The sequence below is a fragment of the Oenanthe melanoleuca genome, chromosome 17 (assembly GCF_029582105.1).
Source record: "Oenanthe melanoleuca isolate GR-GAL-2019-014 chromosome 17, OMel1.0, whole genome shotgun sequence".
NCBI classification, from domain to species: Eukaryota; Metazoa; Chordata; class Aves; order Passeriformes; family Muscicapidae; genus Oenanthe; species Oenanthe melanoleuca.
Window position 1 is genome coordinate 495,297 of NC_079350.1, and position 26,122 is coordinate 521,418.

Genomic DNA, 26,122 nt, shown 5'->3' on the forward strand with positions numbered 1-26,122 from the left:
GTCACCCGTGTGCAGTGCTGCTCCTGCCCCAGGCGTGACAGAGCTGTCACCCGTGTGCAGTGCTGCTCCTGCCCCGGGTGTGACAGAGCTGTCACCTGTGTCCAGTGCTGCTCCTGCCCCGGGTGTTACAGAGCCTCACCCGTGTGCAGTGCTGCTCCTGCCCCAGGTGTGACAGAGCTGTCACTCGTGTGCAGTGCTGCTCCTGCCCCAGGTGTGACAGAGCCTCACCCGTGTGCAGTGCTGCTCCTGCCCCGGGTGTTACAGAGCCTCACCCGTGTGCAGTGCTGCTCCTGCCCCGGGTGTGACAGAGCCTCACCCGTGTGCAGTGCTGCTCCTGCTCCGGGTGTGACAGAGCCTCACCCGTGTGCAGTGCTGCTCCTGCCCCAGGTGTGACAGAGCTGTCACCTGTGTCCAGTGCTGCTCCTGCCCCGGGTGTTACAGAGCCTCACCCGTGTGCAGTGCTGCTCCTGCCCCAGGTGTGACAGAGCTGTCACCCGTGTGCAGTGCTGCTCCTGCCCCGGGTGTGACAGAGCTGTCACCTGTGTCCAGTGCTGCTCCTGCCCCGGGTGTTACAGAGCCTCACCCGTGTGCAGTGCTGCTCCTGCCCCAGGTGTGACAGAGCTGTCACCTGTGTCCAGTGCTGCTCCTGCCCCGGGTGTGACAGAGCTGTCACCCGTGTGCAGTGCTGCTCCTGCCCCAGGTGTGACAGAGCTGTCACTCGTGTGCAGTGCTGCTCCTGCCCCAGGTGTGACAGAGCCTCACCCGTGTGCAGTGCTGCTCCTGCCCCAGGTGTGACAGAGCCTCACCCGTGTGCAGTGCTGCTCCTGCCCCGCTGGGTGACAAGGCACGGTGGCATCGCTGCTGCCAGGCGGGGCTGGGACAGAGCTGGGCTATGGCCTGGGGTGAGGAGCCTGCACACAGCTGCACCAGGGCCTCTAAAAATCATCTCCTGCCCCCTAACAGTCTGCACAATGGTTTGAACCTGAACCTGGTACAATCAACATGATGTTGGTTTTTTTGTTTGCTTTAGTCTGAGACAATTTTGGATAAGTCACTCTTTGGTAAACTCAAACCATTTAATACATTTACAAATACAACGAACTATATTTAAATAATGCTAAGATTGTGACACAGAGAAATTCAAGAAATATAATTTTGTACCCATATCCTGCTATCCTCAAGTCATCCTTCCAGGGAAAAAGTCACACCAAAGGCACCACAGCACATGTTCAAGATAAAGGGTTAAGAATAACTGTACATTTCTTGGATTTTGCATGTCTCAAACTTAATTTACAAAACACACTTTTTGCATTTAATTACTTAAAACAAACACTCAAGGAAAAAACTGTGTAAGAAATACCATGTTTTTAGGTGGGTAAACATACAGACTACCTGCCTTAGACACAGACTATCCCTTCCCTTACTGGAAACAAAATTTCTGTTGCTACTGCAAGGAGAGAAACATCTCCCCACCCCCTGCCTCTTAATATAGGCAGTTTTAGCACAAAGAGGCAAATGATGTACTCAATTTAACTGGAACTGCTCCAGTGGAGCAGATGGGGGTTATACTGTAAATCTATCTTTGAGAGAGTAATTCTTATTGCAGTGTCACAATATTAAGAACTAGTGTATTTAATAAAGCTACTGCACAAATATGCCCCAGCTTCACAGGAACCAAAAAGTTTTACAAGATAGCAAACCTACCTTTTTCTTTCCAATAATTTAGAAATAAGATGTATTTTCTAATTTTGGGGAGTTAAACAGCATGTTCACAAACGTATTTTCAGTATCAGTTAAACAAACATACAACCCAATAATATAAAACCTGTATTCTAAAGAAGTATGTAATTAGTTTAATAATTAATTATGTTCATCAGGTAGAATGTTAAACAGTAGTGTTTGCCAGTCCATGCTTTTGAGGTCTCTTAAGCCATTGGTTTTTTGTAGTATGTGTTTGTCTTTTTTTTTTCTTTCATTTTTCTTTTTTTGTTTGTTTGTTTATTTGGGGTTGGGGGGTGGTTTGAGTAGGGGGGGAATTTGTTGTCTCTTGTTGAGGATTTTTTTTTTCTTGACCATTATGATTATGATTCACATTTTCTATGTTATACTGACCTAAATTATGAAGTTAGCACCATACTGAAAACATGTATTTTGTGAAACAAAAAAGATTTAGAGTATTTTTAAAGTTCTTGGTAGCTCCTTTAAAGAGAAAAAAAACCACTGAAAAAACAGAGAAGCCATAGCAACTCTGTAATACTCACACATGAAATAACATATTGCTCAAAAATTCCCATAGAGTATTTGTTTTTCTATACAAAAAAAGTACAAATTCCAAGTGCTGGCATATCACTTGGAGATTTAAGTAGGAAGTCAACGTGCACCTGAAAACAGCTCTCTGTGAAGAGACTTATTAAAATACTGCTTGAAAATACTGTGGTTTAAACGACATCTCTCCCATGTTTTAAAAGCCATGAAGAGTGATGAAGTTAAGTTTAATTACCTGGTATGGTTCTACAGTACAAAATGAAGGTAGATTCTGAGGCCAGTAAAAACACATTTTAGACCACAATGCTACTTTTAGGTTTGCTAATATTTTATATATATATATATATATATATGTGTGTGTGTGTGTGTGTGTATATCTATATATATATATATATATATATAGATATATCTATCTCTATATATATAAAAAGGTCAGCACCACAGGTTGTCCAGCTTGCATTCTAGACAACTAACAAAACCTTTCAACAATTTAACCATAGTTTAATATATTTATGGCATTTGGTTTACATATGTCATAAAGCAAAGCTATTAAAACAAGATAATTCACTTTGCTCACTTTTGCACATAAATAGTTTAATAAAATGAAAACCAAACAACATTCATTTAAAACCAAAACCATCCTCCCAAAATCCAAAGTTATAAACCCTAAGCAGAGAGGGGTCCTAATAGTTGATAGAGTGGCATATGGTATTAGCCTTGACATACTTCTACATTCACCTCAACCAGAACAAGGAAAGTGAAAGCACTTTATATATATAAAGCAAATTTATATATATAAACAGACTCACTACCAAAACCAGTTAGTAAGAGTGAACAGATTTCATTGTGACAGAAGAGGAATCAAAGCTGTAATATTCTCTCTCCCCACGGCTGTGTAACACATTACCAGCAACAGGATTTAAGAAATAAAGGAAATTACAGCTTCGTTGAGCATTCAGCAGAGCTGCCAATCTTATTCTAACATCCTTCTGCACTGGCATTTGTGTCTCACCAGATCAATCAGCAGGGACACTTCAGAAGACTCTTCCTAGCCTTTCCCAAGTACACTGTCTTTATATTCTGAGCATCTTCAAATATAAAGAAACAAACTCCAAACAATTCAGCCTCCTTCAAAAACTTCTGAATAAAGAACAGAGAATACTTCTGAAATCTTCTCCAGAAACCATTTCTAACTGATTTCCAGAAAGTCAGGAAAATTAAAAGGCTGTTGTTACACTTGTACTGAAGATCATCAAAATAATAAAATACTTTAAAAATACATTAGTAATGTGCTTGTCTGTGTTTCACCTAGATGTAAGATTTTAATCAGATGTGTTAGACATTGCATGAATTTCCATACTAGAATCCATGGCTTCTGAGGCTGAAGCATCATTATCTACTTTCTGTTCCACAAATGCTTCTGTTCTGTCTGGAGACTCAACCCTGTTTCTCACTTCTGTAACCCCCGGGTGGTTTTTTCGCAAGTGCTGGTTTAGTGTACCCTGGAAAGGAAAACATTTTCCACAGATCTCACAGCGAAAGGGTTTGTCATCTGTGTGACCACGAATGTGATACTCAAGTTGGTCCTTACGGGTGTATTTCTTCCCACAAAACTTGCACACAAAAGGAGTTATTCCCATGTGCAATCGCATATGCCGATCAAGGCTCCCTTTCTGGTTGAAAGACTTGCCACAGTAAATACAAATGAGCCTCTCATTGTACGGATACCAATGACCTCGTGCGTTTCTTTCCCGCGGACTGTTCTCATATCCTGGATTACTCACCATGGATTCACTGTCAGCCCCTGGCCCCAAGCCCTGGACATCACCGTGCAAGTGACCTGCAGGTACTCGTTTTTGGCGTGCACGACCCCCTCTGAAACAGCTCAGCATGGACCTTGAAGGACTTGTATTGCTCAGGTTTCCAAAGGCTTCTGACACACCGGTAGCCTGTGATGAGGCATGGGTAAATGAATAAACATGTTGTAAGACAGACCCATAGGAACCAACGTTTACTGCCACCACCTGCTCTCCATCCACCATTTCAGTGTGATATCCATCATCACCAAGGGAAGAGCTATCAGAGCAGCTTGGCCTGTCAGACTTTTCCATCTTAACTTTCACCTCTGCAATCTGACTTTCCCTCACTATCAGGTCTCCTTGCTCATGATCACCTTCAATCTGAATCTCATATTCAGAGATACTCCCGCTGCTCCCTCGGTCTGAATGCCCTTCTTCTTGCAGACGACCACGAAGAGTTTTGCCTGGAGTGGTTTCCACCCGAAGATCACTGCCTGCTGTTGACTGTCGCACCTGAGAGCAATAGGGAGGAGATATCTCAATAGGGTTGGCAAAGTAGCTGCTGTCTTTAACGCCATTGCGATTCTCTGGATTTTCTTCGGCACCAACAGTGACAGAATCAACATCACCAACACTGATCTTTGAATGGATACTCTCCAGTATCTGCGTGCACTTGTCAATGACGCACTGCATCTGCAGGAAGCTAGCCGCAGTCAGAAAACTGACAACATCCTTCAGTTGCAAGGACATCCTCCCAGTGTAACAAAAAGAAAGCAACTGTTCAAAAACATTGGGGTTTTTAATAACTGATATAGATAGGCCACTCATGGTGCTTAATGCTGAATGGTCACGGAAATATGGAGAGCTGGCAGCTAGGACAGCTTTATGGGCGCGGAACGGCTGGCCCTGAATGTGCACAATTATGTCACAGAGCTTCCCTTGCAAGCGCAGTTCGTTTAACTGACTCAGAACAGTGTTGCTGTACTCCGGCACATCAAACTGAATGAAACTGCTGTTGTCCATTTCTACAGATGTAAAGAGTAATCTGAAAGAAAAATTAAAATATTTAAAACAGAGAATGAATATGGACTTTTCTATTTCAAAAGCAAATGCTCACAAAGGTTTAAGTTAAATCGCATTTACATTGATCTGTCAAAGGTGCATTACAACCAAACATTCAGCAAAGATACTCGATATAATAAAAAAGTAGAATCTTAATCTACACATTTATTGCATTTCTGTAATTCGAATTATCCCTCTGCAACATTCATAATGCAATTGCTCAGAATACATGAAAGTCTCCTAGGACAGTCTGTCCTCAAAGAAACTTTGCGATTTCATTCCCTGGCAAGAAGTGCAGAACAATCCACCCTTCCAAAAGAATATAGATTTTATAGCCATTAGGCAAGGTAAACACTACAGAACCCTGAGGAGGTGTTCAAGCCAGGTATTAAAGTGTTACTCGCAGGGAACTGCATAGTTAAATTTCCCAAGAATGATTGTTAGAAGGCACTTTGTGAAATTTGAAAATCTCCTAAGGAAAAGTCACAGGCATGTGTGTGTGCACGCGCATTTTGAAAAAAAGTGTTTGAGCCACCCATGAACTTTCAATTTTAATTTTTTTTTTTATATTCTTTTGTGATTTTTTTTAACATGATGTGAACTTTGAAGCTCATCTGACACAGCAGTGACATCCTAGCTAGAATAATTTGATTTTTAAATTCTAACCTAACTTAAAAGCCATGAGTACTCAAATACCAGGAAAGGACATTCAAAGAGCCCTTAAAGAAATGTACTGAGTTCCAAACAAAAGACAAAGAAAAGCACTTTTCACAGATTACTATTGAAAAAAGCACACACACACTATCAGCCTGAGAATGCCAATCTGTAGCATTACCTTACATTTCCAAGACTGGGCACTAATCAAGCAGCCAAGAAACTTCAGACTTTTATTGCTATTCTAGTTCTTATTAATGCAGAAGTCTAAAGACATAATATTGCCACCATACCTGTTTTCCAATTGAACAAACAGATCTCAACATCATCCATTGACTTCAGATGCAGGAAGCATATCCAATGTATCACAATATACTAGTGGGTTTTTTTCCTATTATGTTACATGCTGCAATGGGACATATGAACAATTTAAATCAAATTATGAAAATTCAGGTATTCTAAAAATAAATTTGACAGGCAAAAATAGGATAAAAAACTAAAAGGAAGCACTGGAGCTCTATCAGCTGAGCCTCACTTAAAACTAACATTCACAGCCTTCACAAATGGAACTTCTTTTCACCAGACACAAGAAAGCCAGCTTCAGACATTATGTCTGACTTAGAAAACTGGCAAAAACTCTTGCAGGACATTCAAGTTACCAGACTTGCTAAACATGTTCTCTAACTTACCAGTGACATTACCCATTAAAATGGGTAAAGGGGACTTCACTTGAGTTTTTTGGCTGAGACATAAAAGTAAGAAAGACATTTTATAGGCTTTTATATCTGAGGTGGGAAATAAGGACTGCAAGGTGGCGGCTACCAGAAGTGATACCAGCAATCCATCCAGAGATGGCTTTGGCAGGACAGCTCTTTTATTCAGCAAACAAAGCTACAAAACAGTTCAGAGTTGTGAGCTGATATAAGTCAAAAATCAAACATCACCACACATAACTTATCCCAGCTGTGGGGTAGTTACATGGTAAGATTAACCTTGCTTTTCTGACAGGCATGCCTGCCTGTTGTGCAGAGAACCACTATCCCAGTCCCATGCAGAAGACAGGAGCTCCATCAGTTGGATGCATGTTTGTGTTACAAATGAGTGGTTTAAGGTTGCTTAAAGAATCACCAGGGAAGAGGGAATGCACCATCACAATCTGTCACCTTCACTTGTGTCTGACAGGCCAGCAAGCTTCTCAGAAACTCAACACAGGAAGCCTTTAATTTGTGGGGCTTATTAGCTATGCACAGCTGCAACATCAGAATTCCTGATTAAGTTTCTCTGCTAAATGGAGGAAGACGTTTGTTGACTGGGTCAGGGACTGTGTACAAACCAAAAGACCAGTCCCCAGCAATAATTTGGCATTCCAGTCTAGGATGCACAGAAAGTTTGTCACATATAGACAGTGGTGTTCCTCCTTGGCCCATACTTCTCTAAGGGCTCTTACCCAGCAAAATGCAGACTAACTTAAACCTGGAGAAAATATTAAAATATATTGTCACCACTAGCACTGGTCCAGACAGAAGGACTGAATTAATCATAGGCACCTGAGAAGAAAGAAGATGGACATTTTATGCCTTATGACGGAGGAAAAAAAAATTCACAGTCCCTGGGACATGGCCACACATTGAAAATGGACTGTAAACACATAGCAGGTAAAGCGTGAGAACCAGAAGGACACCAAGGAGAGAGGAATCCACTGTGATCCTTGCCCATCACGACTGTTAGAACACCCCAGCATCTCCATATGTATATACATATTTGGAAGTAACTCTACATCCTTGTTCTCAAAATTGTTTCATCTTTCTTTTGGTAAAAAGAAGCTTATTTTGCTTAAGCTGCTAGGAGTAAACAGCACATCTTGGCAGTAAGTGGAGAGGATGATCAAGGTCTGTAAGTTTGCTCACCAGCGTAGCAGAAAAGCAGTAAAAACCTGCAACAGGGATCAGGGGAACATACACTGCTGCTTTGAAAGCAAGCAAACAGGTCAGGTACACACTGCCTAAAAGGCAGTGCACAACAAGATTCTATACCCATCTGCTCTTAAAAAACAAAGAGAACAAGCCACAGCACACTCTTGTGACTACTTCCCCACCTTAGTTTCTTCCTTTGCAGATACATGCTTCTCGTAACCTTGAAAACATCTGTGGAAAGCTAGAGTTAAATGACAAGAATTTCGAAATACAGCAGAATTGGACAGAAGGGAAGCCTTCTTCTGGTTTCAGCCACAACCTTAAATCTCCAGCTAGAGAACTGACCAGATTACCAATGGACACCCCATCCAGGAGCAGGCAGGACTGTAGCAGGAACAGCATCGAGGCTGCAGTAATTTTGGCAGGGTTAGTACCAGAGCATCACAATTTCCTTGTAACCATTTGGGAAGAAAGCAAGACCTCGGGGAAAACCTGGGCATTACACACATCAGAGAAGCAGGCACCACTCGTTTTATTGGTGAATAAAAGCCAGAAGAAAAATGACCTTATTTATTCATAAAAGTCCTGAATGCCACTATCCAGTAAATAAAAGCAACCCATAGATTATATTCCCATACACAAGAGGATTTTATTTTGTATACAGGATCAAGTTAGCATCTCCATAATAAAATTCTAGTAACATTAACCAAAATAATGTCAGCAGTACTGTACCATAACAATACTCAATTATTCATCAGTGCTGGCAGAGCAGTAGCACTTTCAAGACAACAGTATTTATGGCTGAAACATTTCTGAAAGAGTCCGGGAAGATCACTCCAGTTTGGAATGGCTAGTAAGAACCCTCAGCTTCCTTCAAGTTGAAAAATCTCCCTAACCTCTTTTCTTTTGGGGTCAGGCATACAACATTAAACTAAAGCAAGAAGGTACTTTAAAGCACAAGTTAACTTTGGACATATCCACTGTATGTTCTAAAGAAAAAAAATTCTCTCTGCAATTAACTAGACAGTCATAATGAAACTTATACACATTATAATTTCTTACAGAATTAGCACAGGTGAAGAGGAAAAAGAAATCAGTCAGAAGTGTCATTTGGTACCTTCCATGGTATCTCAGCATATGCAGAGGGAACCTGTGTTATCTAAGCTCAGTATAGTCACATAGAGCAATAGCTCAAAATTATGACAGTTTTATTTGCAACATGTAGACTCAAGCATTTGGGGGGTAGTGAGAACTAGGAAACTTCAGCTGAACTCAATGATCCTTTTTTGGTCCCTTCCAACTCAGAATATTCTGTAAACTCACAGCAGCATCAGGTACATTCATTGTTAAAAAGTAATGCATTTCATCTTGCTTTAGCTTTCACCCCTCCCTGGGAGTTAGTGTAAAGTTAGGGCAAAGTCCTGTAAAATTTGAGTCTGGGCACCTGTCTATGATTAGGTCCTCTCTTAACCTTTCCTCAAAAGTAGGTCGAAGCGCTTAAGGTTTTCATAGCTCTTATGTATCCAAGAAACTGGCTGAAGGCACAGGCCAGAACTGGACACCAGGTTCATTAAGTCCTAGAAGGGCTCTGTGTTGAGTCTCATGCCTATTTCTGTAGGAGATGATGCAGTCACACTCAAAAGAATCACATAAATTCTCTTTGCATCTGCACTACATTTATTCATCAGGGTTTTATACAGCAAATGTAGCCCACAAAATGGCTTTAGTAGTAGTGGATTGCTGTCCTATGTCTTCAAACAAGTGTTCACTGAAGTAACCTGTGAACATCAGAGTGACAGGCACTTAACATTCTTCATCAGATTTCAAAAGAAATTTCCTTTTAAAACTATGTTCTATGAAAACTCTTTTTTAAATTTAGAGATCAAGAATAGATGTTTACAAACCACATTAAGTATTTAATTTTACTGACATCATACAGTAGCAGCGGAGAAGCATCGTATAACTATAACACGAAGCTGTGTGTCTGCCAGCATAGTATTAGTTTCTGCTTCTAAGTCTGCACCTGTTTAATTTCCTTCACTCACTGAAGTATGATTCACCGTTCCCACAGCCAGGTGAATGACACAAGTGACACTCATTTTAACTAACACTAAGGTGTGAGAAAAGATCCCTTGCATCTTCCTAAATTAGTTCAGCAACAAGGAATCCTTGGGGAAAAAAAAACACATTACAAACCATAACTGTTGTAGCACATCTGAGAACAGAAATACATAGAAAAGCTAGGAGGGTCATAATGAAAATTAAGACAAAAACAAAACAAAGTACTCCATGACAACAAAAATGCCAACAAGTGACAGGACAAGAAGAAATAGCCTCAACCTGCAGCAAGGGAGGTTCAGGTTGGAAATCAGGAAGAATTTCTTCACTGAAAGCGTTGTTAAGCACTGGAACAGGCTGCTCAGGGAGGTGAAAGAGTCACCATCCCTGCAAGTGTTAAAGAAACAACTGGATGTGGCACTCAGTGCTCTGGTCTGAGTTGACAATGTGACGATCAGTTAAAAAATGGACTTGATGATCTTAGAGGCCTTTCCAACTTTAATGACTCTGTGATACTCCCTCCATGCACTACTGCTCAGAATACAGAGAAAGGACAAGAAAATCAACAAAGATTGTACAAATCAGTGCACTCCTCCCTTGCATTTTGTAGGAGCTAGGAGTATCTTCACCACCCGTTTGAGAACTCAGGATGTGATTGCAAATATGTACCTTCACTCAAGAGAATTTTAACCTAGGAATGTAACCTTATCAGCTGTGATCATGAAAGTTTTTGGGCAAAAGTCTTCATCATTCTTACTCCTTTCAGACTGCATTTGCATCAGTCTTCAGATTCACAACAGCCACACTAATTAACACTAACTGTATCAAAGAAAAACTGCCATCAAGTATGTCACAGGCTAGGGAAGTCTCTAAGACACTAACGATATAATCTGTGAAAACAGAGAAGTGACTGATCATAGACCATTTTACCAGTTTATACCTTTCATAGCAGTGAAAAATTAATTATCCTTTAAAAGTCAGCATATAGTGCTCTTAGATAGCCTTATATAACATGCCACACAGTACCACTACTGCATTGAAACTCCATCCCCAAAGCAGGTTAGGCTACCCCACTGACAAAAAACAGTCTAATTTTGCAGCCATTAAAAAAACCCAGAACTAAGGGAGGGTAAGAAACCCACATAATATCCCATGAACTGAGATAATTTTGAAGTACAAAAAACTTCTAATAATACAAGCAGCACTACACAAATACATAGAATTTGTTTTTACATTAATTCTTCACTTTCTCCAAAGTGCCTATTGGAATCAAAGAAAACAGGCAGTTCGCCCAAATTATCTGTAGGAGGTGAATGTGGCATATAATTGATTGGAAAGCCTTGAAAGCCAGTTTGCTTCAAAGAGTGGATGATTTTAACATCAAAATAAAATCCATTTATTTATATATACATACATGGACATGCATACATACACACATGCCAATACCTGCAACACTGCAAACTCATTCTCCGTGGGCAGCACGGTGCAGCAGATATAGTGTTGGAACTGCATATTTAGAATTTTATAGGGAAAAAGCAAAAGAACCCTCTTATTTGAGCAAATATCCAAAGAAAGCAGATATAAAACAAAGTCCAAGTGACACCTTTGTCATTTATTCTCTTAACTGCCTTCCTCACAACTGCTTGCCTGTGTGGAGGTGATTGAAAAGGCAAAAATGAAACACCTATCAATGCATAAAAGTAGTTTCACCTAAGAACTAGAAACCTCAGCAGAAATAATCTCTTAATCTTGACTCTAGAAATCAAATCACCAGAACACTAGTTGCAGGTACGTATCTATTTCCGAATGCAAAAAAAAAAAGTTACCAGGAGGCAAACTGGAAATAAGCCAAGATGAAAAGGTACCTTCTGAATCAAACTATGCTGTGTGTCTGATTCCAGTATCAACACATGTATTGTGCCAGATAAATAAAACAAAGGGGCATGTTGGTGATACATACAATTCAAACCAGCAATATCTTACAAGTAATGATCAAAAACTTCTATTTTGTACACAAATTTCACAATATCCCCATTATGTAATGCTAAATAGCCACATTTTCTGACAACTCTGAATTGTACTACCATTATAAAAAAACTCCAGCCTGTATTTTGAGCCTGAGGATATATATAGCCAGAATTTTCACAAGGGGGAAGAGAGCTCTTGAACCTTCTAATACAATTTTCTTTACTACCAAGGTAATACTTCATCACTATTGTGCATTTTAATCTGTCCACTTTCCTTTATTGTTTTTGTTGGTTTGATTTTGTTTTTTTTCTAATAGTAGCCATTCTTCATTAAATTTTTGGCTCCAGTGTCTCTTTTAAGCAATGAAGTGACTACATTCTTTAGATATCAGCAACATTTTTTGCAGTAGGTTTCCAATAGCTTCCAAGAGCACATTTTCGTGGTATTTTCCCAGCACATTGCTTAGGACAGATGGAATTGTTTGGAGCTGTCCCTGGACAGGCAGTGAAGCAGACGCAAATCCAGATCTTGAGTATTCTGCAACACGTAACAACTGCAGTGCAGCTAATCATGTACCACTTTGTTTTCCCTCGAAAACCAGGCTCACCCACGTTAATGTTTCTGAGACTGCTCTGGCTTGTTCCAAATTAACTCCCGACTTTGATTTACTCTAAGCCAATTTTAATTCTGCATGCTGTGCACACCTGCCAGGATTCGGAAAGAGCTCTGCATTACAGAGACTGGGGTTTGACTAGAACTGCCACCCTCTCTGACAGAACAGCAGCAGCCGAAATGTCCCTCAACTGCTGGCAATAAATACCTCCCCGAGTGGGTGCAGGCCCGTTCCGCCCCAGCCCGCCGTGCCGAGGATTTCACGCCAGGCTCGGCTGAAGAGCAGCCCCCGACACAGGCGCGTCCGCGCTCCCTCCCCGCACGTCAGGGCTGCACCAGGGCCCCCGGCTCGGGTTACGCGATAGCTCGGGCCGAGGCACGGCCGGGCAGAGCCGCCGGGCCGGAGTCGCTGCCGTCACTCCGGGCAGCCGGACCGAGCACGGCCCGCCGCCGCGGGGCCTGTCAGGACGTCCGGGGAGCACGGCCCGGTCCCACCGGGAGCGCCCCCCGGGCCGAGCGCCCCCGCGCCGCTCACCTGGGGCTGTCTGTGGCTCTCACATGGCGGATCCCGGCCGGCCTGGCCCGCTCCCACCGCCGCTTCCCGCCCGCTCCCGCAGCCCCGCGCACCCGGAACTGATTCCGCTGGCGGCCGTTCCGCTTCCTGCTGACGCCGCGAGGGCGGGCGGTGCCCCGGGCGGCGGGTGGTGCTCCCGGGGCAGGGCGATGCCCTCGGCGGCGGGCGGTGCCCCGGTCGGTGCTGCCGGGGCAGGGTGGTGCTGCCGGGGGCAGGGCGATGCCCTCGGCGGCGGGCAGTGCTCCGGGCGGTGCTCCGGTCGGCGCTCCCGGAGCAGGGCGACGCCCCCGGCCCCGGGCGGTGCCTCCGGCCCGCTGCCGCCGCCGGGGCAGGGCGGAGCCGCCCTCGCAGCGCGACTCCTCTCCGAGGCAGGAAGATGAGAGCGCCGGCTGAAGGTGCGTACGCGGGCAGAGCTCTTCCGAGATCGCTCGCGGTGTGCAGCTCCAGCACAGAACGCGCACTCAGAGCCGTACCCCGATGGGCAGTGCAGATGCAGCGAGGGAGCTTTTGGGGGAGGACATCCCCCACTCCAGCTGTGAACTACCACCTTTACTGAGCGAATTAAAAAGCTCACCTGTGTTACATTGGCCTTGTCACTGACAGAAACCACTTCAGCAAACGTGCACTTTTTTTTTTTTTTTTTTAAGTTATCGTGCATATGCTTGGAGGTCAGGTAGTGCAACAATTCCGTTTATGAACCGGACAGCTCATGTAGTACTTGATAACAGTCAGTCACTGGTGCCAGTAGGTCCTGCTGGGATATCCACCCGGTCTAACTGGACACCACATGCTGTCTTCTGGAAGTGTGTCTTTCTCTCCCTTTAGAACACAGAACAGAGTCTTCCTACATTACGCACTGAATCCCGATCAGATAAAGCAGCTGCCTGGGAAGCATCCTGGCCAAGGTACAAATAACAGAGTTAAAGAACACAGAGACAAACTGTATTTGTTCACTCAGATAAAACACACTCAAACAACTAATTCTGAACAGGCAGAAAACTTTGGGCTCATTCTTCTGTCTTCAGTAAATGTAACCAAAATACTAAATTAATTTTCTTGGATCATATTCCATTTGAATTTGCTGAGCGTGTTATACAAATACTGACTTCTCCAGGTATTGACTGAACATGCTTTCATGAGAGTGAACCCATTTTTTGCTTAGGTAGTAAGCAGCAGCTGGGACAGTTCCACCAGGACTGAGCAGATGGAGGCTAGACAAAATTAAGTTCAGTACAAGTACCTAAATTTAGTCAGGGAGCGAAGGAATCCTCACAGGATGGTAAGGGAAACTTAATCTTTAATATATTTCACAGCATGAATTTTCTTTTATACTTAGACAATAAATAAAACCATCTATGTTATCTGTACCTACTTCAAATGTATCAAGAGGCCTTTGGGATATGCGGTTGTTGCTACTATGAAATGAGTGTTCTGGAATTTTCCTATCAGCACATACATTCTCTGTTGTAACTTCAGAGGTCACCATTTTGCAAAAAACAAGTTACAACAAAACCCGTTTGACAAATTTGAACTAACAGCAAAGAAATGGGTCCCATTCCACAAATTCATCAAACTTACTGTGTCATAAAAACCAGGTTCTAGTTTAATGTTTTCTTAGACTAGGCCGGCATTATCATTATTTCAAGAACACACATTACTAGACACACTTTTTTATATATTTAATAAAGTTATATATCAACAACTTTTGGATTTGTACTTTTGTTTGAGCACTTATTTTGGCAAAGTGAAATATTAAATACTAGTACTAGACATGCATTCCTTTCATTCAAGCTTAAGAAAACATTTACAAAGTTGACAGATAACATTTATTAAAACATGTTATAGAAAAAAAGGGGCATGGGACTCTTCTATAAGAAGAAAATATTGAACAGTAACATTAAATTAAAACCATGCTGTACAATTAGGACAGCAATATTTATAGACAAAACTATCCAACCTCTGCAATACAGGCATAACATCTCACAAAATATCAAGATATGCAAATTTACTATTATAAATGACTCATTTAGAATAAAAACTTATAGCTCATTAAGGAAGATTCACTTGACTTGCATAAACAGTTACATTTCTGAAAGAAATATGGAATCCCATGAATAAAAAAAAAAAAAAAAAAAAAAAAAGGAGCAGCAACCGACAGACACAGGCTTCAAGCAAAAATCAGAACTTGCAATTTAATCACATTAAAAATATACCATTTTCTTTTCCAGCGTCTTCCTCTAGGCCACTGACAGTTTACAGCTAATAGCTAAAGAAGCCAAGCTATCCAATGAAGTATTTTAAAGACAAAAAACTAACTTTCCTTTGTTGCTTTGAGAAAGGTCCTAATCCTGTTACACCAAAACTCTCCATGTACTGCTGTAGGCTCTCATACTTCAGACAGGTCACCTTGCTGGCACCCAGGCAAGAGAATTGAGATTACAAATCCTGATGTGCCTCCATTCTTTCAGGATCAATAATACTGGAACACTCAATAATCAGCCTTTGAAACATGCCTTGCTTATGATACATGTGGTTTCCCAACCTCAGACACACCTCATGAAAAAAGCTGTGATCACAAACTGTACTGACAATACTTTCTAGGGTCTATCTGCTCACCCATAAAACTAACAAGGAAAGTTTAAAAAAAAATCAAACAACAAAAAAACACCCCGCAAACCAACACTGATGTGTGAAAAAGGAACCTTCTCCCTCAAAAGGGCCCGATATACACCTAAGCAGACTTTAGCCCTGCTAACCAGTTGAATTTTTCAGAATGGCAGTTACACAAATTCTATGTAATTAACAACATAGTTACAAAATGGAATGAAAAGAAATTTAGCTGTAGTATCATTAAGTCTTCTTACCACTGCTAGGACAATGAATGGCTTCAAAGCAGCAGGAAAGTCAAAGCGCCACCTGGGTGTACAATATTGCTGGTTTTCAGAAGACACTCACTTTACTACAGCAAACAAGCCACATCATCAAAAGTAATGAAGCATACGGGAAGATTAACGAAATTCATCATATACATATGCATTCATATTCTATATATACATATATATATGGATTGCTTCCCTCCTCCCCACAAACAAGAAATAATTTTTCGTACCTTGAACAAGACCACTCCATTAGCAAAGATCAGAAGCTTGACAGAAGCTGCATGTGTATCTTGGCTTGCTACATTCAACTGCATTGGCCACCAGGGGCAGGGACTGCAGGGGTGACACGTGGCTAGAGACTATGAGCTGCCCTGTGCTAGTCAAAAGAAGTTCAGGCTGCACAAAAATGGATGTGAACAATCCACTGCGAGCCAAAATCTCAACCAGAGTGGCACATAATGCTTCTGCTTTAACACACCTAAGGGAGAGTGGCAGCTCTAGCAGGAGGTGCAGGGAAACACATGGAGAAGATGCTCCTGGGAACCTGTGGAGAAACTGAAGAGCTGCTCTCAGGAGAACACCTGAAGAAGCCACTGAGAACATGTACGGACATACTCACAGAAGGATACACTCCCTGCCTGAGGAGATGCGCTTCCAAGAGGACTCTGGCCTACAGCTGAGCCCTGCCAGAGCAGGTACACCTCTGGAATAAATGAGTTCCACAGAAGTACTGAGCTAGAACAGACACGTCCCTGAAGGGACTGTGGCCCAGTATCACCACCAATAGTGACACCAGTCCAGAGCACCAGAGGACACCCACTAAGAAATGAAAAGCATCAGACAAGGAGGTGCGCATGTGACCCCAACCTCCTGTGTGACCCCAACCCTCTGTTACCTTACTAAAGGTGAAAGCAAGGGAAACTGAGACTACAAAGGCAGGGAGACGAGGTAATAGACTTAAGCTGAACATGAAGAAGATGGTTTAAGTAATTTTTCATCTTTCTCCCCCCAGTACCTGATGGTAATTAGAATGGTAATTAGAAGTTTGACAAAGGGCAATAAATTGAGTTCACAAAAAACACCACAAGACAACTGTTTCACCTGTGACATGCAAAAGTAAGGATTTTAGACATATCTCAAGCTGTCCTTAAATCATCAATCCTCTCAACTTGATCTCATGACAATCAGATCAGTATTTTCCTGCAATCAATTAGTTTCATGTAAATTAAAAGTAGAAAGCCAAGTGTTACAAAATCAGTAGAGCAATATTTGTTGGACTTTCAAGACAATGCCATAATATGGGGTAAAACAGCAAGAGGCAAATACTAAAGAGTTACAGTTCATGCTAAATCATTAAGAAAAGGACATGGTTCTATTATATGATCTACTGAACCTGTTATAAAATCTTTAAAGTGTCTCTCGCAGTACATTTGATTTTAAAGCTTTATTTCAAAGTAATCTAACTGCAAATAGAAGTAATGTTAAACCTTGAAATATCCCATATAAAAGTCATTCCAAGCTGGTAAAAGAAACAGCTGGCAGCTCTGTAGGATGGTCTGAGTTTGACATATTTTTTTTTTAATGACCACAGTTTTCAGACTGGTGTTTCTGTCCAGCCTTTTTTAAGGTTAAATGGGAAGAGGCACCATTATCCTTTTTATGCAAAACTAAAATGATAATTGGAAAGGGGCTGAGAATTAATGTAACATACAAGATCATTCTTGACACGAGTATGAGAATAAAGACCCTGGACATGTTCAAGGCCAGGCTGGATGGGGTTCTGAGCAACCTGAAAAGTTGAAAGTGTCCATGCCTATGGGAGGGGGCTTGGAAACAGATAACCTTCAAAGTCTCCTTCCAACCCAATTCATTCTATGATTCTAATGCCTTCCTTCAAATGTGACCATGGTACTTGCAGAAATGACACCATGTATGTGGTAAGGCCTTGGAGAATGGAAAAATAGGGCCACCAAGTGCAAGAACCCTTTCCTCTACTCTCATGTAAACAGGCAAGCATTATAGTATTTTTAAGTATTAAAAAGGACAGTGTTAGCAGTGTGTAAACAAACCACAGAGGGAATATAATTTCTGAGTTTAAAAAACATACTTATAAAGTTTTATGGTTTGTTTTTTATTATTGGGGGGTTTTTTGTTTGTTTTGGTTTTTGTGGTTTTTTGGTTTTTTTTTTTTGCTTTGTTTTGTTTAAATACAAAGTGCTTCTATACATTAAGCAGGTTACAGTGTTAGTGAGCAAAATCCCTGTTTCAGTACCTCGATCACAAAGATTAACCATGGAAACCATGGTATTTGTAGAGTTTAATTAGTGCTAAGAACAGGAATGTCGTGGTGCTGATCATTTGTGCCCATTGCCAGCAATGGGTTCATTGTACTTGGGAACATCTGCCTTAACAAAATTCCATATGAAAAAATATTTGAAGTATTAGAAGATTAATAATTAAGAGCCTCTTAAAAAAAAAAAAAAAAAAAAAGGGGTTTTGTAAGTAGAACGCCAGTAAAGAAATTACAGTAATTACAGCGCACTGAGTAGAAAAACTTCAGCTTGCAGCAGACATTCATTTTCAGGACACAGTTCAGTTGTATCTTAAGACAATTTTTAACTGGGAGTTCAAAAAAGAATATGAAGTGTAATAATCTTTGTGTAGTTTTGCTTCACCATACAGGATCATCTGTTCCAGTACATTATCCTGCACACAGCAGTGCCTAATACAGAAATTAGGGCCAGACAGGCTTAGGTCTTTAATGCTGGTTAGCTTTTTCCCCATGTGAACAGCACTGTACTTGGATATCACCTTTCTATTATATTCTATGTATGTTCTAAAGGCTCTTTCTTTTTCATATTTCAGTAAGCGACTAAGAAGCTTTTGCTTACTAAGAAATGCTTTTGCATTGGATTGCATTAAGCTTTCAACCCCAAAATTCTGTTTTCACCTTTACAACTGATGCCTTTAGTCAATCTGCAGAGCTGACAGGATCCCTTAGAACTACACACTCTATCTCCATGAATGAGAGCCCCACACATAGATCCTCATCCCAACAAAGAACAAGTGTCATTTTCCCAGCAAAATCCCAACTTCAGACATAAGCATGGTACCATGTTCTACAGTACCATTAGAAGATCCAAATCACATACTTCCTACTTTTTTCCACAAACAATTTCATTTGAGGAAGTAAACAACTCTGATTGTAATCACCAGTCACAGCAGTTCAGTACCAAGAATCTGTATTATAGGTCTTACTATTCAAATAGTAAAGAATTAAAAGTATAAATACCTTTCAAAGACTATGTCATTTTCCTAAAGCAGGTTTCTAAAACTAAATAAAAGTTCTCAAAGAAGATTTTGTACCAATAACAAGTCAGTTCATGAATCCAGAGTTTGGTACTTGCTACTGTAGTAAGCCACAAAAATTTGAGCAGAAATTTACATTTTAAGTATTTGATTATTTTGACTAAGTTCCAAATGTTACATCTTACTTTTTGTTGGTATCTTTTTTTTTTAATAAGACATTACACACACTTCTAGAAGCTCTCACAATGTAGTAATTAAAATCTAATGAAGTCAAGAATCATACAACATTAGACCTTAGAAGAGCAAGGACAAAGTATACTTAATATATACTGAAATCTATATAGTGATAAACTGTTAAGTGCATTACAGATTAAGTAGAAATCAGCACAAAATTAGACATTTGTTTTACTGAAGATAAATTAAAAAAAACATAAGATGGATAAAGGAAAGCCAAACCACCTTTAGCACTGCCTTTCATTAAGCAATACAACAAAAGCTACTGAATGATGCACACTACCCAATGATACATGGTAAGTACGTTGGCAGACTTGACCTTGAGGTGCAATTATCTTTTTTTTCTTCATTTAAATGTGAATCATATAACCCAGTCTGGTCATCTTAGTTTTCTTTTCCAATAAGGAGCGCTACCTGAATTCCTGGTTCATCTAAGTATTTTCCGGATTTTTGTCAATTTAGATCTGAGTTTTACTGTGAATTTAAATGGCTTAGAAATACAAGACGGCTTCTAAATACTGCTGTGATTACAATCAATCTCAGACCTCATTTTGTAGGCACCCTTCAGATTAACCACAAGCACTTCACACACTGATGTAATATTGCAGGAAGCAAAATACATATGATGGGTTTATATTAGCATAGTCATTAAAACTTTTTTTTTTGAGAATTTACAATAGCAAGTACCAGACATTATTTGCATGATTAGGTTATTTTTCTTACTCTACTAAACAAATGTAAGCACTAATGTCTTAGTTCATCTCAGTAGTACTCTGCTCAGTTTTAGTAGCCTGATAGGACTTAGCACAAGAGGTCACATGCCGATGAAAACTGTCCCGCCACATAAATCTTTTCCCACAGATGTTACATTCATACGGTTTTATGCCTGTATGAATTTTCATATGGCCTACAAGATGGTGTTTCATTTTGAATTTCTTACCACAGACACCACAGCCATAAGGTCGAAGACCAAGGTGCATGCTCATATGCCGATCTCTCTGACTTTTGTGTGTAAAGCTTTTTCCACACTGACACGGATAGAGCTTATCGGCATGGGAGAATCCAGTGAGAGACGTTTCTTCTTTAATGCCGGCAGCCATGTCAATGCTTTCACCATAGCCTGCTGCCATCATAAGGTCCTGTCTGTGAGCACTTAAATTTCCATCTGCCCTTTCACCAGAAAATTCTTCCATAGATGAGCCATAGAAGTCAACTTGTTCATCATAATTACTTTCATCTGCCTGTTCATCAAATTCTGTTTCCATCTTTTTGTCACCTATGTGAAAATCTTCAACACCTGAAGACTGGATTGAGTGATCTGCCTGGATGGCATTCATGGATTCAGATACTTGGTGTTCATCATAAGGATTATCAACACCTTCACAGTCTTGCTCAAACCTTTCTGGTTTCACATGGATCCACCGCTTGTGAGACATGATGCTGGGTTTGCTGTACATTGGTCTGCTATACTGGTACTCTGCACTATCACTAGTTCCCTCTTCCCCATCCTGACTGGTCATTCCAGTGCTGAGTCTATCATGTTCTGTTGAAGAATTACTGGGAAGATACTCGTGTTCTGTCAGCTGACACGACAGTTCATCTTTAGAGCTCTCTTCTTCATTTTCGCCATCCCTTAGTTCCTGCACTTTGTGAAATTCTGTCTGTCCTCCAGAGCCAAGTTCAAAGGTTTCAACAAGGCCATTGTAGCTACTGCTGCTTGGGGACTGATGGTCACTGCCATGATTCATCTTCTGACACAGAACTGTTGGGTTTCCCTCAAGCACTTCAGTGCACTTATCCACTACATGCCACATCTGAAGGAAACTTGCTGCTGTTAGATAACTAACAATTTCTGGCGCAGGCATTACCAGTCGGCCGGTATAGGTAGACAGAAGGATGTTTTCAAATACTCTGGGATTCATCACATCAGGCAGGACTATTCGCCTGCTATTTTTCAGGAGAACCTGATCACAGAAGTAAGGTGAACTAGCTGCAAGAACAGCTTTATGGGCTCTGAAGAGATGGCCCTGAACCACAATGGACACATCACATAATTGTCCTTGCTGGCGCTGTTGATTTAACTTCTGCAAAATGGTGCTAGAAAAATCTGGAAATTCCACTCGAAAGGAGCTTGACCCAGACTCCATTTCATTACAAATTTAGTGTTGTGCTGCAAGGAAAAAAAAAAAAAAAAAAAAAAAAAAAATTAGAAATTCTGCTTGGTGAACTATTGACCTTTCCATTTTCTTCTATTCTTTTTCTTTTTTCTCAACAGACTCACATGGAACTCAACATCTTCTGGAACCTTTTGCCACTGTTGTATTTCTCTCTCAAGCCACCTCATTTCTCTCTTCTGAAAGCTGTACTAAGGCCATAAATTGCTATGCCAGCAAATTTTGTTTGTTTCTTCTCTCCAAGAGGACTCATCAACTACAGCAGGATCTACAAACAGCAAGTTATCCAGTTGGGATAGACTAAGCATTTCAAACATGAGTTTAGGCTAATGAAACCATTATTTCATGGAATTATACTGCAGAGTTTTAACTCCAGGATGTTCCACAGTTTGTACCAGCATATGAAAGATTCTGTATTTCAAATGCCAACAAAATCATTTCATTGATCCCCCAACAAACACCGATTTTACTCATGAAATATTTCACTTAAAATCAATTTTCAAAAGCAACTCTGTCAACTCACAGGATAACACCGGAAGCACAGGCAGAACCCCACTAAGAATGAGGCTTATGACCTTTCTCATGCATTTCCCTATTGTTTTATTAACTGAAAGGTGGAACAGCAACAGCTTTTACAATTTTTAATTCTAAGCTTATTCAGATATTTGGGTTAGTATTAGGGTTATAATGTTCCTTTTAGGGAAATCATACAGAACTTAAAATGTCAATCAAGAAATTGATACCTTTGCTGCACAGAACTTTTCCTGCCTGAAAATTGCCTGTATTTGTAACAACATAAAAATTACAAGCCAGAATCTCAGCTAAGAGCCCCCAGGTTTTCACATCTGTATTCTCACATGATCTAGATGTTTTACTCCAATGTTAAGTCTTTTAAGCAGTAATACTACTTTTTCAAATGCATACTTGAAATTTTAAATTTAATCTGAGAAAGATTTGCACGTTATTGTAATTAGAAATGACAGAAATTTAAATGCCACTATGAATGACCAACATTAACTGCTTGAGTAAGTTAAACCTGTGCAATTTTTCTATTTGATAATGTGTAAATTGGGTGCTATAGGATTCTTGCAGAGGCATGGAGCAGCAAGTGGTTTCCTTGGTCAAGTTCCATGAAGTTGCCACCCACATAATCGGAGAAGACCACCTTTAAATTTACTGTATCCAGCACTCCTCAGGTTGTTTTCCTCAAAACACGAACCCTCTCCAGAACACAATTAGCTACCCATACTTTTCCAGTGAGCAACGGAATACCGCACCTTCCACTTTAATTGTTAATTTTTCTTACCACTTTGCTTTAAACAATTTGACATAATTATTTCAAGTTATCTTATACTTTGTGTATACTACATCTAATTTTTGAAACAATCAGATTTTCTTATACATTTGCAGTTCCTTACCTCCCTTCAGAATATTCTCAGATTTAAGATTCTATTCTTCAACACTTGCCGACAAAAAAAATAGGCCTTCAGGAGATGTTCAACTGAAATTTAAAGACAGATGCCTGTACAACTTATGAACAATTACTGGTAATCTAAACTGCTCTCTTTCAGCATGTCACCACAAAAACATTTCCAGATGATAACAGACTTTTTTTGCATTTTAAATTCTCATGCAGACAAAATGTAAGCAAAATATTTTCAATTAGCAAAGCTATACAAGTGAAGCAAACTGGTTTTCGAGGGTTTCACTCCCTCCTTCTACAATCTTTTTTTTCACTTTTACTCCAAACCGATAAAGAATAAATAAATATAAATAAGTAAAATAATAAATATAAAAAAATTAATAATAAAAATAAAAGTAATAGTCTCCATGCTGGAGCACAGAGTAGAACACACAAGTCACATTTCAGTCGCTTCCAAGCGACATTATTTGTAACAAATGCTAGCAGGGAGTTCCTTCCCCTCTCCAGGCGCAGCGCAGGCTGCAGATCCGGATCTCACCCCCGCACCGGCGGGGCCCGGCCGGGAATCGCTGCAGGCCGCAGGTGGACAGGCCCAGCGCTGCCGCGACCCGGCCAACAGGTCCGGCCGGAGCGGGCACGTTCACGCCCCCGGCCCCGGTCCCGCTCCCGCTTCCGGTCCCGGCGGGGACACCGACCCGGCCCCACAATAGCGCGGGACCTGCGGGAGCGGGGCGTGGGAAGGCCTCACCCGCCGCCCCGCCCCAGCGCGGAGCTGCGCACCGGGCCCAGCGGCAGCGCGCCTCCCGGGGACCGCGACGGGCAGCGTCTCACCTGCGCGTGGCGGCGTCTCGCTCATAGCGGAGCGCTGTCGCTGCTCGCTGTCGGTGTCGGCCCGGCCCCGGCCCTGGACCTGCCCGCGCCCGCCCCGGCCCGCACCGGAAGTGCTGCCCCTCCTTCCTGCGGGCACTTCCGCGTCCCGGTCACGTGATTATGGCCCGGCCCGTCACTCGCTGCCCGCAGTGGGGCTCTCACCCGGGGCGGCGGCGCCCCCTGCTGGCCGCGGTAGGGAGCGCGTGTGTGTGGCCGAGCTCCCCGGGCCGAGCCGAGCCCTCCGGGCCGAGCTCCCTGGGCCAGGCTCCCCGGGCCTCTCCGCTCTTGTCCCCTCCTCGCCCCCAGCTGCTGCCCAGGGCGGCTCTCAGCGCCGCTGCGGGCTATGCCAGGAGGGGACCAGCACAAACACAGCTGGAGCCCGCTGTCCTCGGCAGGCGCCACCTCAGCCCGCGTGTTCCACACAGACACCTGACGAAATAAATGAGCCAGGACACCAGCTCCTTTTTAAAGCCTTTATTAAAGGTCAGCTTCGGGTGGGGAACCCGAGGGGTCGGGCACACCACCGCAGTTTCCACTGGACAATGCCAAGGAGAAGAAAAATCAATTTTGCAGAGCAACACACCTGAGCCTCCCGCCCTCGCAAGAGTCCCTAGGAAACACTTGGTGACTCATGGCCTAGGGGTCTCATGCCGACAAGGCGAAAAAGCTCTGGTTGGTGATTCCATCTTCACTGTTTTCACCACCTGGAAGTACCATTTTTTAGTCTTAGATGTTGTATGGCTCGTTGTTTTTAGGGGTTTTTATCACTGAGCGGTATCCCGTGAGTACTTGGTATTGTACACCATTTTGGAGGGGGCAGTGGAGGTGGGCGTGGGTACCAGAGTGGGTCCTGCGACGGGATAAGTGACAAACAGCCAAGAGTGTTAACAATTTACAAAGACGTAAAACGTTAACAACAAATAGTCAAGACAAACATCAGCAATTATGGTGGATTGGGTGGACCCAGTGCACTCTGAGCGAAAGCCAGAGAGGTTTTCTGTGAAAAACTGAACTGGAGCAAGGGAACGTGCTAAAACCCTGGGGTAGAAGGGACAGCAATCTGTTCCATGGGAGCTGAAGTAGTTCCCCTAGACAGAAGCCATCCCTAGTTTTAGCAAGTACTGTATCTGAACAATATTTGGTCTATTGCCTATATTTTCAGGTCTCGTAGTGTACATTCACATATTAAGTACATTCCTCCCTACGTTAATAGGAACCCTGATAAAAACTTGGCCTGTGTGGAGAACAGTGTGATCCCACAGTTAGAAGTGCAAAGTGTTGCAAAAAGTGAATAATTTATTATTCACTTCTACTAATTATTAAATAACTATTTATAAAGTAGATGTGAAATCAACCCACAACAGAAGAGAGTTCAGCTCCACCTCCAGTGGCATGAGCAGCAGCAGGGGCTGCCCTGGTTCACGTTCAGGAGACAAGAGGAGTAAGGGTCAGCTGCTCCTGCTGCGGGGAGTTCCCCCCCACCCCTGCTGGTGGGGGACTTGTTCAGGGATAGCCTCACAAAGGCTGTCTGACTTGCACCACAACTGATTGCACAAACTACTTTTGTAGGAAGGTATTGTGGATTTCCACTCTGGACTGCCATACGATTAACTCTGCACCTTGATTGGTCTGCTAGGTCGCTTTCCCTAAGCATTTGGATAGGAAAGAAACCATGTGCTCCACTTTTTGAATGAGAGATTTCTGTAAAGAGTCAAAAGACACACACGCACAATTGATACCTGACTCCAGGCCTCATCTTCTGGCTAGGACAGCACAGCTCCCCAGCAGGAAGCCCACAGCAGCATATCTCAGTTTTGAAGAGATCCCAACTAATGTCAAGTTCATACTGTAGACTGGGATCTCAGTGAGTCTTGAAAGCTCCTGCTACCTTCTGTGCTAAAATGGTGTTGATGATTTTTCACCTGCCAGACTCCTCTCCTCTCCTTTCTTTGAAATGGCCTCCATCTCTACTGTGTCTGGTAGAAGCCAACTGGAATGGGAATCATCTGGTATGGAGTAGGATTCTGAGATCATGGTGGAGAGCTGCAAACCAAACCATCATTTTGTCTCTCATGATTTTGGAAGCTACTAAATTCTTTGTTAAGATTAATTTCTACATTTACGTGATGCAGCATCTTACACGGATCTGATAATAAAGCATTGTCCTCTTTCCCACCTGATCCTTTGCCAGTCATGAAGCCTTGAATTTTCTTCAAGTTTACAGAATATATACAACCTTGCTTTTTTTCATAACACTGTCAGTGAAAGATTTGGAATATTATATTGGGTCAGAATTTATATTGAATTAGGACTGGCAGTCCCTGTTAA

The 26,122-nt window shown here is 41.9% G+C and overlaps 2 protein-coding genes across 8 annotated transcripts; both read right to left on the reverse strand.

Moving 5' to 3' along the window:
• Positions 1–1,975: 1,975 nt before the first annotated feature.
• ZBTB34 (zinc finger and BTB domain containing 34) lies at positions 1,976–13,360 on the reverse strand. 2 transcript variants are annotated; one of them, XM_056504889.1, is made up of 2 exons: positions 12,867–13,360; positions 1,976–5,109 (listed from the first exon to the last, which is right to left on the reverse strand). In XM_056504889.1, the coding sequence occupies exon 2, from the start codon at positions 5,085–5,087 to the stop codon at positions 3,588–3,590; it is 1,500 nt and encodes a 499-aa protein (XP_056360864.1). In that variant the 5' UTR covers positions 5,088–5,109; positions 12,867–13,360; the 3' UTR covers positions 1,976–3,587. The 2 variants fall into 2 exon arrangements, with proteins under 2 accessions (XP_056360864.1, XP_056360865.1); XM_056504890.1 differs by lacking the exon at positions 12,867–13,360 and having other exon boundaries at positions 1,976–3,767; positions 4,050–6,065.
• ZBTB43 (zinc finger and BTB domain containing 43) lies at positions 6,074–23,900 on the reverse strand. 6 transcript variants are annotated; one of them, XM_056504897.1, is made up of 5 exons: positions 23,756–23,885; positions 22,920–23,002; positions 21,609–21,769; positions 20,268–21,497; positions 13,540–13,801 (listed from the first exon to the last, which is right to left on the reverse strand). In XM_056504897.1, exons 4-5 carry the CDS (start codon positions 21,472–21,474, stop codon positions 13,773–13,775), a joined length of 1,236 nt encoding a protein of 411 aa, XP_056360872.1. In that variant the 5' UTR covers positions 21,475–21,497; positions 21,609–21,769; positions 22,920–23,002; positions 23,756–23,885; the 3' UTR covers positions 13,540–13,772. The 6 variants fall into 6 exon arrangements, with proteins under 6 accessions (XP_056360869.1, XP_056360872.1, XP_056360870.1 ...); XM_056504891.1 differs by lacking the exon at positions 13,540–13,801 and having other exon boundaries at positions 14,570–21,497; XM_056504894.1 differs by lacking the exons at positions 13,540–13,801; positions 21,609–21,769; positions 22,920–23,002 and adding an exon at positions 6,074–6,186 and having other exon boundaries at positions 23,756–23,874.
• Between the last annotated feature and the right edge of the window lie 2,222 nt (positions 23,901–26,122).

Coding starts and splice junctions, on each gene's coding strand:
- ZBTB34 (XM_056504889.1), bottom strand. CDS start 5,087: ATGGACAACAGCAGTTTCATTCAGTTTGATGTGCCGGAGTACAGCAAC.
- ZBTB43 (XM_056504892.1), bottom strand. CDS start 21,474: ATGGAGTCTGGGTCAAGCTCCTTTCGAGTGGAATTTCCAGATTTTTCT.